Source organism: Anolis carolinensis, chromosome 5 (assembly GCF_035594765.1).
Source record: "Anolis carolinensis isolate JA03-04 chromosome 5, rAnoCar3.1.pri, whole genome shotgun sequence".
Taxonomy (NCBI): domain Eukaryota; kingdom Metazoa; phylum Chordata; class Lepidosauria; order Squamata; family Dactyloidae; genus Anolis; species Anolis carolinensis.
The window spans coordinates 101268109-101280147 of NC_085845.1; the positions used below are offsets into that span (position 1 = coordinate 101268109).

Consider the following 12039-nt stretch of genomic DNA (forward strand, 5'->3'; position numbering starts at 1 on the left):
ATTTTTCTCAGTTCACTTGGTGTGATAGTTTATATACAGTTCAAGCAGAGTGTTACTTCGTCTTTCCCACACTTCTGCATGTGACCTTCATCTTAAGTAAGCTAAAAAACCTTTAAATGTATTTAAGTAGTTCAAAATTATTTTCCATTTTTAATAAGTCTTCAAAGGAAATGTTTCTGTGTTCTGCAGCACTCCCACTTGTATTTTAAAAAGGCCTTTTCAAAGTATTATTACCTTAAGCACTGCCCCTTACTCTTAAAGGACATTTGAAATGATTCACCCTCTTTTTACTATAGAAGTCTAGATGTCAAAGCTAATTACTCTACTTGCTGGATAGCTTCTTAAACTCATTTTTTTCTTATTTTGCAGAGTTAAATAGCTCTGTCCTTATAATATTGTCTTCAATGGCTGTGACATTGTAGAGCTTGATGTTGCTTGCACAGTTTCTTCCGCTCAACTCACAGTCTAGCAATTTATATCACTCAGCTGCTAGGAGCAGAATCCAGACACTTGAGCTCAATTGTCTCAGCCTCCCATACAAGGGAAGCAATATTTGCCAGTCAGATGATCCCTTGACTTAGTTAATGCTATGGTCAGTGCCTGTCCTTTAACAGAGCGATTAAAATGTGACCCATGCTGCTACGACAATCAAGCAGTACCATTTAATGTTGCATCTTGACATTTCTTTCTTCCTCCAATGACTCACCTGACATTTTTTTAAATCTGAAGAAATGCATCAGATTTTTGTTCATTTGCCTTGTTTGTGAAGTGGGTTGTAATCTTATACTTGGGTATATCTAAGCCCCTTTCACCCTTCCTAGTCTTGATTTGAGATGGACTTCCAGCTGTGCATCCTCATGTGCATAGTTCTGTTCTGCCAAATGTTGTTCTGCTTTACAATTTTTCTTCCTTACTTTCTCACAAACAAATCTTTTTAAAAAAAAACCTTTAGTGTTTTAGCATTACTGCTATAAACTACTGTGTGGTATTTTCTGTGGTGCCAAATAATATGTCTATAATAATTTATAGCAGTAGTGCTGTAGTGCTGAAATACTAGAGGTTTTTAAAATAATTGTCTGCAAAATGATGACCTGTTTCCCATATCGTGAAAGAAGAAAAGTGAAGCGGACAGTAGATTCCAAAAGCATGAAAAAATGAACATCTCCAAGCCAAGTCATAAGGCATTACTCCAAACTGAAATTATTAATATGTCCACATGTAGATTTTGGAATTTAGAATGTATCAAAATGAATCCAGACAATGAACATGCTACATTCACTTAAGGAGTAAAAAGGTACTTGTAGATGGGAACTATTAGGAAATATATATATAAAAAATTAAAATGTCATTAAATCTAAAAATAATTATGGTAAGAAATGAAAGTTGCTACATCCCAATACATTTAGGTAGTCTGGATGAGTCCAGAGTTTGGAAACTACAGTAGAGTCTCACTTATCCAAGCTAAACGGGCAGGCAGAATGTTGGATAAGCGAATATGTTGGATAATAAAGAGGGATTAAGGAAAAGCCTATTAAACATCAAATTAGGTTATGATTTTACAAATTAAGCACCAAAACATCGTGTTAGACAACAAATTTGGCAGAAAAAGTAGTTCAATACGCAGTAATGCTATGTCATAATTACAGTATTTACGAATTTAGCACTAAAATATCACGATGTATTGAAAACATTGACTACAAAAATGCATTGGATAATCCAGAATGTTGGATAAGCGAGTGTTGGATAAGTGAGACTCTACTGTATTAAAAGGATTATTGAAAAAATTAGAAGTTTTCCTGATTATAAAAATGCTTGCTTGTTCATTAAAGATGGTTGGGAGGTTTTCAAAAGAGAAATACTCAAGGTGCAAATGTAAACAATGCCAACAAAGGAAAAAAAAACAGGACAAGTGCGAAGAAGCCAGAATGGATGTCCAAAGAACTTCTAACCAGGCTAAGACTCAAAAAAGACATGCACAAGAAGTGGAAAAGTGGAGAAATCACCAAAGAAGAATTCAAATGAATAGCCAACTCCTGTAGGTTGCTTATGTCGGTAGAAAAAGGAAGAACAAGGAGGTGATAGAGCCTCTGTGAGGAGAAGATGGGGTAGTGCTGACAGGGGACAGGGAAAAAGCAGAACTACTTAATGCCTCCTTTGCCTCGGTCTTCTCACAAAAAGAAAGCTGTCTTGAACCTCAGCAACATGGAATGGATGAAGGATTAGGGGAAATCCAACCCCAAATAGAGAAACAAATTGTCCAGGAATACCTGGCCACTCTAAATAAATTCAAGTCCCCAGGGCCAGATCAGCTACACCCAAGAGTATTGAAGAAACTAGCGGAAGTTATTTCAGAACCACTGGCAATCATCTTTGAGAGCTCTTGGAGAACGGGAGAAGTCCCAGCAGATTGGAGGAGGGCGAATGTGGTCCCTATCTTCAAGAAGGGAAAAAAGGATGACCCAAACAATTACCATCTGGTCAACCTCACGTCAATACCAGGCAAGATTATGAAAAGATCATTAAGGAAGTGGTCTGTGAACATTTAGGAACAAATGTGGTCATCACTAATAGTCAACACGGATTTACCAAAAACAAGTCATGCCAAACTAATCTGATCTCTTTTTTTGATAGAGTTACAAATTGGGTTGATACAGGGAATGCCGTGAATGTAGCATACCTGGATTTCAGTAAGGCCTTTGACAAAGTCCCCAACGACCTAGCAAACAAACTAGTAAAATGTGGGCTAGACAAAACTACAGTTAGGTGGATCTGTAATTGGCTAAGCGAACAATCCCAAAGGGTGCTCACCAATGCGTTGTCTTCATCTTGGAACGAAGTGACAAATGGAGTGCTGCAGGGTTCTGTCCTGGGCCCGGTTCTGTTCAACATCTTTATTAATGACTTTTAAAAAAGGTTAGAAGGCACGATCATCAAGTTTGCAGATGACACCAAACTGGGAGGGACAGCTAACACTCCAGAAGACAGAAGCAGAATTCGAAACGATCTTAACAGAATAGAGAAATGGGCCGAAACTAACAAAATGAAGTTCAACAGGGACAAATGCAAGATACTTCACTTCGGCAGAAAAAATGGAATGCAAAGATACAGAATGGGGGATGCAACAGATCCATGAAAATAGCACAGAAACCATTGAGAGGGATTGCCATCTGATTATTATTATTATTATTATTATTATTATTATTATTATTATTATGTTCATGCTTATTTATATCCCGCTTTTTCTCTCCACAAGGAGACTTTATCCTGATTGATAAGATAAAATACAGAAGAAAACAAGGACACACTGGTCTTATTTTCTTCAGAGATGTGAAATCAATATATTATTATAATGATAAAACCATCTCCCTCATCTATCTTTCACCTAATTCACTTTTTATTAAAATGTACATGCTAAGAAGCTTGTGTTTGCTAAGATGTCTATTCTTCCACTCAGTTTTTGTTCTTTAATGCTGGTTCAGTTAATTATAAATATTTGTACTTTTTTACATTTCTATTCCCTTTTATTTCCCTGACTACATCCTTCCACTCCAAATGTGTATATAAATAACTGCCAAGGCAAATTCTCCATGCATCAAATGAAGCAGGATACATTTTGCAAAAACTTGTCAAATGAAATGAGCTACTGTATAAATTTGTGTATAAGTAAAAACAAATTGACAAAAATGAATCCAGACGATATAAGCTGACTGTCATGTGTCTGCATGACAATGTGATAATAGAGGCAGGTTTCTTTCCTTGTTCTCCCCTACTTTTTCTTCAGACCTTTTTCTTTTTCTTCTTCACATGATTTTTCTTCATTTATATTCCTTTCCCTAGCCATATTTGTATACATGTAGCCATTTTAAGATCAGCCATGCAGTCTACTCCCCATCCCATTGCAACCCCTCCAATAAAGAGATTATTTCCTTCACTTTAGCTCTTCTTAAATATATTTCATTTATGCATTTTAAAAGGAGAGGGAAATAATCAGCTGGTATAATAAAATACTGGAGATAATGATTATGGACACACTGACATATTTACTAGCAAATAATAATGGCAGACCAAAAAAAGCAAACAAATTGGGAACAAATTAAAAGTTACTTTAAAAAAGATAATGTCAAGATATTGATCTAAATCCCTGGAGAATCATATAAATATTTTAATGGGGGGGGGGGGGGAGAGAGAGAAAATGGTAACTGGGCTACCAGTACATGATAACCCTAGGAAGCTTAAATATGTAAAGACGGTCAACTTTTATGTTCACACAAGGGGTTTGGGGTTATGTTTGTGTTACTGTTTACAATGTGATATATATACATATATATAACCATGTTTATATATAGACACATATATATATATTAACATCCTTGTGTATCCATTCATAGGACATCTTAGGCAATCCGTTATTTTTTTTAATACATATATCTATCTATATACACATATATCTATATATATAAAAGGGTAATGAAATTTCAGCCTAGGACAAAATAACAAAACTACACATCTCAGAAACACTAAACTTGGCAGCACAACCCCTCATCCATGCCTCTACGTTCATACAAAAAAAGCTCCAGCTACTCCAGAAAACGGACAGGCTTTGAGACTGCAAGGCTATCCACTGCTATTCCATCTGGCCAACAAAGGATTCCCATAAGCCACAGCAATGCGTGGCCGGGCAAAGCTAGTAGATATATATTATCCTTCCTTTCTCTCTCTCTCTCTCTCTCTCTTTCTGATTATTATTATTATTATTATTATTATTATATCTTTATAATAATACTATCTGCTCCCCTCTCCTTTCCCCTCTCCTTTTTTTTTATGTCATGTGGGTTGGCACCACTTCTGTTTGGTCGTCATACAATATGTAGTCTTGTCTGTCTCATTGTCACTATATCTGTGTGTCACAATGGTAGAAAAGCACTAATAAAGACATTAACAATATATTTGTTTGTTACATGTCTTAACTTTGATCCTGATGTATCTGTGGGTCAAACCAAAATTTACAATTTGGACCCAAATACTACCCTCAATTTATACCTGAGGTCAAGCATATGCCAGCTTACTTGTCCGAACATATCTCCCTCTATGAACTATCTCGGAGTGTAAGATCATCTGGAGAGGCCCTGCTCTCGGCTCCGCCTTCTTCACAGGCGTTATTGGCAGAGACGAGAAACAGAGCCTTCTCGGTGGTGGCCCCTCAGCTATGGAACTCCCTCCCCAAAGAGATTAGATCAGCTCCCTCCTTCCTGAGATTCCGCAAAAAAGTGAAGATGTGGCTCTTTGGCCAAGCCTTCGAAAATCTAGTGCAATAATTAGATACGAAAGATGTGTAATTTGACCTATGGAATGGCCCCGGACTACGACTATGGATCATGTTATTTTAACTTGTTGTATGGATTCAAATGCTTTAATTGTTTTAATGGTGCAGTTTATTTTTATTGTACTATGTTTTTAAAGGCATTGCCTATGTTGTGAAGCCGCCTTGAGTCCCCTCCAGGGTTGAGAAAGGCAGGATAAAAGAACCGTAAATAAATGAATATGTGGTAATATTAAGAGACCTTATCTACTTTGGGACAGATAATAAATCTTGTAGTTTTTGCTGCAAGCGGTTAAAACAGTCACCTCCTTGAAAGGTATTTGAAATACATACTGAGTGTGTCAGATGTGTTTCCCACTCATACCTTCCTTTTACTTCTCTTCAACATAAGTCCTATTGGCATCTTCATCCATGTAGCTGCTGCTTTATTTCTTTGATAGAATTTATACTGTAAAGATAAATGGTGTTCCTCTCTTATACATATTAAATTTAGTATAATGGGACATATGTATGAGCAACCAGTTCAAACGACTATATCATGTGCCCAAAACAAATAGAGAGATTGGCCGAAACTAACAAAATGAAGTTCAACAGGGACAAATGCAAGATAGGCAACTCCAGGCATTCTTGGTAGATACAGATTTTCTAGATCCGGCACAGTCTGGCTTCAGGCCGGGGCATGGTACTGAGACAGCCTTGGTCACCTTAGTCGATGATCTACGCTGGGAACTGGACAGGGGGAGTGTGTCCTTGCTGGTTCTGCTGGACCTCTCAGTGACCTTCGATATCGTTGACCACGGTGTCCTTCTGGGATGCCTTGCTGGAATGGGGCTTGGAGGTACTGTCTTGCAGTGGCTCCGGTCCTTTCTGGAGGGTCGTTCCCAGATGGTGTCACTGGGGGACACCTGCTCAGCCCCACAACCATTGTTTTGTGGGGTCCCACAGGGTTCAATACTGTCCCTCATGTTGTTTAACATCTACATGAAGCCGCTGGGAGAGATCATCCGGAGTTTCGGGATACACAGATGATGTCCAGCTCTGTCACTCCTTCCCACCTGTCACCAAGGAGGCTGTTCAGGTCCTGAACCGGTGTCTGGCCGCTGTGTCGGACTGGATGAGGGCGAACAAATTGAAATTGAATCCAGACAAGATGGAGGTCGTCCTAGTCAGTCGTAGGGCCAAACAGGGTATAGGGTTACAGCCTGTGTTGGACGGGGTCGCACTCCCCCTGAAGACACAGGTTCGCAGTCTGGGTGTTCTCCTGGACTCATTGCTGACCCTGTAACCCCAGGTCTCAGTGGTGGCCAGAGGAGCATTTGCACAACTAAGACTGCGCCCGTACCTTGGGAAGTCTGACTGGCCACGGTGGTCCACGCTCTGGTTACATCCCGCTTGGATTACTGTAATGTGCTCTACATGGGGCTGCCTTTGAAGACAGCCCGGAAGCTTCCATTAGTACAATGAGCGGCAGCCAGGCTAATAACTGGAGCGGCATACAGGGAGCACACCACTCCTCTGCTATGTCAGCTCCACTGGCTGCCAATATGCTACCGAGCCCAATTCAAAGTGCAGGTCTTGGCCTCCAAAGCCCTAAACGGTTCTGGTCCAACTTACCTGTCCTAACGTATCTCCTCCTCTGAACCTATGAGAACCTTAAGATCATCTGGGGAGGCCCTGCTCTCGGTCCCACCTGTCTCACAAGTGTGGCTGGTGGGGACGAGAGACAGGGCCTTCTCAGTGGTGGCTCCTCGGCTGTGGAATTCCCTCCCTAGTGATATCGGCAGGATCCATCCCTTTTGAGTTTTTAGGAAAAATGTGAAGACCTGGCTTTGTGAGCAAGCGTTTAATGAGTTGAGTTCTGTTGGCTTCAACACGGTCTGGATTAGGGTTTACGTACAAGGTTTTGTGGATGAATGGTTTAAGTAATTTGCATTGCATTGTTTTAAATTTATTTATTGTATAATGCTAATCTGTTTAACTGTTTTAATTGTCCATGTTTTAATCCTTTGTATTGTATATTGACATCAAATTCTGCTGGATTGTGAGCCGCCCTGAGTCCCTTCGGGTGAGAAAGGCGGGATAGAAATGATGCAAATAAATAAATACTTCTCTTCGGCAGAAAAAAATGGAATGCAAAGATACAGAATGTGGGATGCCTGGCTCAACAGCAGTATGTGTGAAAAAGATCTTGGAGTCCTTGTGGACAACAAGTTAAACATGAGCCAACAATGTGATGCGGCAGCTAAAAAAGCCAATGGGATTTTGGGCTGCATCAAAAGGAGTATAGCGTCTAGATCCAGGGAAATCATGCTCCCCCTCTATTCTGTGTTAGTCAGGCTACACCTGGAATACTGTGTCCAATTCTGGGCACCGCAGTTGAAGAGAAATGTTGACAAGCTGGAACATGTCCAGAGGAGGGTGACTAAAATTATCAAGGGTCTGGAGAACAAGCCCTATGAGGAGCAGCTTAAAGAGCTGGGCATGTTTAGCCTGCAGAAGAGAAGGCTGAGAGGAGACATGATAGCCATGTATAAATATGTGAGGGGAAGTCATAGGGAGGAGGGAGCAAGCTTGTTTTCTGCTACCCTGGAGACTAGGATGCAGAACAATGGCTTTAATCTACAGGAAAGGAGATTCCACCTGAACATCAGGAAGAACTTCCTCACTGTGAGGGCTGTTCGGTAGTGGAACTTTCTGCCCCGGAGTGTGGCAGAAGCTCCTTCTTTGGAGGCTTTTAAGCAGAGGCTGGATGGCCATCTGTCAGGGGTGCTTTGAATGCGATTTCCTGCTTCTTGGCAGGGGGTTGGACTGGATGGCCCATCAGGTCTCTTCCAACTCTATTATTATTTGATTCTATGATTCTATGTGGAGTCTATAAAAAGCCTTCTTCAATTATCTTCTAAATATTGTTCCTTCTTCAAGAATCTTCTATGTATCTCACATAGCTTTTAACTTCTATATTGCTCTTTTTAAACTGTTTAGTTTGGATGATGTTAGCCACCTTAAGTCCCCATGGGGAGAAAGGCAGGGTATAAGTAATGATAATAATAATAACAATAATAACAATAATAATAATAGCTTATTGCTATAATGAGAACCTATCCTCTTCCAAATAAGTAATAATTTTTGCCACTTTATGAAACCATGATTGAAAATAACAGAATAAAAGAAAATGAATGATAGCATATAGATGGACATAATATAGAAAGCAAAATAATATTTTCTTGCTAAGTGATGCAGGCCACTTTAAATGGCACAGTATCACAATCATGGGAGTCCCCTCTGTGAAATGGCATTCATTTCAAAATCACTTCTATGTGCAGATGACATTAAAATGTGCCAGCCTCTGTCAGTTAAGACAAAATTCAGACAAACAAATAAAGAATTGAGGATTGCACCCTGGGTCACTCCAATTCGTACACTTTCTCGTCTTCTGCTCTTGGGGTGGGAAGCAATGTTTCCTAAGGGATCAGTAGACGAGGCTACTCCAGGCAAGTGAGAAAAGAGGACATAGGAAAGAATGAGTCTTATGATGGTGGCGACAGCACTTTCTTTTCTGACCCTGCATCCTGGCTAATTGCCAGAAAACTTTTATCTACTCAGTAGGGCTGTGCAAAATTATTGGTAGTCCTCGTAAGTCAGATCAAATTAGTTCAATTCGTACTTATGATGTGATATCCGACACATGGACATGGCGCGTGCCAAGAACCTAAGAATCAAAACTTATCCAATACTTTTCATTTGAATTTTGCAAACCTCGGAAGATTCCCAAAGTCAGTTTCATTTTCAGTGCAAGCAAGCAAAGCAAAGCCAAAAAGACTGCTATTCCTCTTTAAATTAATGGCCTCTTACAATTAGGAAAAGGAAGCAGCAGGGAGAAAGCACAGATTTCTGGGAAATGTAGTTTGGGAAGGCAAGGAGCCCTATGCCAGAGAATTCAAAAGGCCCATCCTAAACTACAATTCCCAGAATTCTGCTCAGCATCAGAGAACGAGAAAGCACAGATTTCTGGGAAATGTAGTTTGGGAAGGCAAGGAGACCTATTCCAGAGAATTCAAAAGGCCCACCCTAAACTACAATTCCCAGAATTCGGCTCAGCATCAGAAAGCCCCAACAAGGATAAGGGAGAGATTTGTCCCTCCGTAGCAGCAGCAAGCTAGAGTTCCAATAAATTGTTGAATCTACAAAGAGGACTGACTGATACTTTTAGTAAATAAATCTCTGTGCTGGGCTGGGAAGAAATCTCTAAATGGAAGTTCTATTGGTTAATATGAGAGATATTCAGTGAGATAACTGTTGTGGCTTTTTAAAAATAGTTTTTGTCAAAACTTTAAAAAAAATCCTCAAATCAGTAGATGTATGAATATTTCTGAAAGTTGGGTTGTTGTATAGAAAATTCAAGGATATAGCCCTTGTAGTTGTTATTTTAAAAAAATGTTTATAAAAACCTTAAAAATTTCCCAAAACTCTGTGGATAAGTGAAATGTTCTGAAACTTGATGGGCTAACAATGGTAAATGTGTTCTACTATGGTAATAAATTTCACCCCAGCTGTAAAAATGAGGGAGAAAGGAACCCCTGAATCACTTGCACAATTACTGTAACGAAAAAAATAACAAAATTTTGTTACTCTCGTTATAGTAATGAAATCTTCGCTAACGATACTCTAGAAACTTTAGAAATGAAATGCTAGTGCCCCCTAATTTTGTAAAGAGTTTTGAAATATATTTTTCATCGATCGACCAGTAAAAATGGCATGGACCGGACAATGTTCTTTGTAAATTACTTGATACTTGATGAAAATAGTGTATAGCAATCCTATGACTAATTTTTTGGATTTTATTTTATGTTTTCTTTAGGAAGTATTTCGGAGAAAAAATTGGAATGTATTTTGCCTGGCTGGGCCTGTATACAGAGTTTCTCATTCCATCTTCTATAGTTGGAATCATAGTGTTCTTATACGGATGTGTAACCATTGAAAGTGACATTCCTAGGTAAGATGGATATATATATATAGATATATAATATATATACACACACACACACACGCACACACATACATACATACTATGATATCCAAAATTAGGATATATTGTATTTGTGTCTCTAAGCATTGTGAACATATGGATTTGCAGACATAGAAGCTTTACAGAATCTATACATAATTTTAAAAAACACCAGTTGAAAGGTAATGATTTTTTTTTTTACTTTTCTGGTTCCCTTACCCTTTGATGGTGCATTTCCTTCATTCCTATTTCCTCCTCATTAAGTGCTTCTCCTAAAAAGAGACAGGCTAGGCCCTTACATTTGCCACTCCACTTAAAGGGAATGGTTTCTTTTTAAATAAAAATTAAGGTTACTTACTTTGACCCTGAACAAGCTGACCCAGGTTTCTTGGGTTGATTTTTTTGGTTAAAATTTCTAGACTTATAAGAATATATTAGGTCGGCAGTTCAAATCCGGGGAGCAGGGTGAGCTCCTGCTGTTCAAAATCCAAATTTATTTAATGCTTAGACCATAGGTCTTTCGCATGCAAGACAAACAAACAAATACACAAAAGCCAGACCATCAAATACAATATAAAACATGCCATTAAAACCCTATATAAATCATTAAAACATTAAAATGCTGCAAATATCAATCTCAGGATATGCTCTTCAAATACTACATATGTCATGGATTAGCACCAACATAATTAAAAAGCCCCAGCTTATGCCAACCTAGCTGTTCAAAAACATGCAAATGTGAGTAGATCAATAAGTACTGCTCCGGTGGGGAGGTAACGGTGCTCTATGCAGTCATGCCAGCCACATGATCTTGGAGGTGTCTACGGAGAACGCCGGCTCTTTGGTTTAGAAATGGAGATGAGCACTAACCCCCAGAGTTGGACACAACTAGACTTAATGTCAGTGGAAACCCTTTACCTTTACTTATCAAATTTCTATGAATAGCACTGTTACTGTGTATTGTTTTAAACAACTTAAGGATGATCTACAAAGATCAATGGTAGAGCACATGTTTTGCTTTTGCCTTCTACCTGTCTGGGTCCTGATTTGGCCTTCTGGAGGAGCTGGAGCACTTCGGGCGTTCGAACCCACAATTTAATGGAGCCGAAATCACACAACAGAGTTGTTTGAGCATTAAACTATAACTCTACAGACCAGGGTTCCAATCCCCATTTGGCCATGAAAACCCACTTGGGCAAGTCATACTTTCTCAGCGTCAAAAGAGGGCAAAGGCAAACCACCTCTGATCAAGTGTTCTAAAGAAAACCCCGTGATAGGATCAATTTAGGATCACCATAAGTCTGAAACAACTTGAAGGCACACAACTGCTGCTACTACTACTACTACTACTACTACTACTACTACATTTTTAGCATATCAAACACTTCAAATATTTGATCCACTGAAGAAGGGAGAAAAGCACAATAGAAAGGGAGGATGAGAGAGAAAGAGAGAAAATGAAGAAAACTGGGGGAGTGCAAAAAGTTTTCCACTTATATATCTGAGACCTAGCACTGTGTGAGAATAAATATGCTAAAGGATTACAAAACAATTCAGTAGGCTTTATTTCTGTGTAAATCTAATTGGAGTGGCATCAGTTAGGGTTTTTGTCTTGGAAGTAATTTCTCTAATTTTCACACTTACACACACACACCCAAAGTATGTGACTCAGTACTTCAGGGGTGAGTGGAACACCAGTGTGCACAAATAATAC

At 39.1% G+C, this 12039-nt stretch overlaps 1 protein-coding gene across 1 annotated transcript in view; it reads left to right on the forward strand.

Moving 5' to 3' along the window:
- ano2 (anoctamin 2) overlaps positions 1-12039 on the forward strand; it is a 173374-nt gene that overhangs the window by 68384 nt on the left and 92951 nt on the right. The window contains exon 10 of the mRNA XM_062981994.1: positions 10179-10313. Within this exon, the coding sequence (XP_062838064.1) occupies positions 10179-10313 (135 nt within the window). The remainder of the gene's footprint in view (positions 1-10178; positions 10314-12039) is intronic.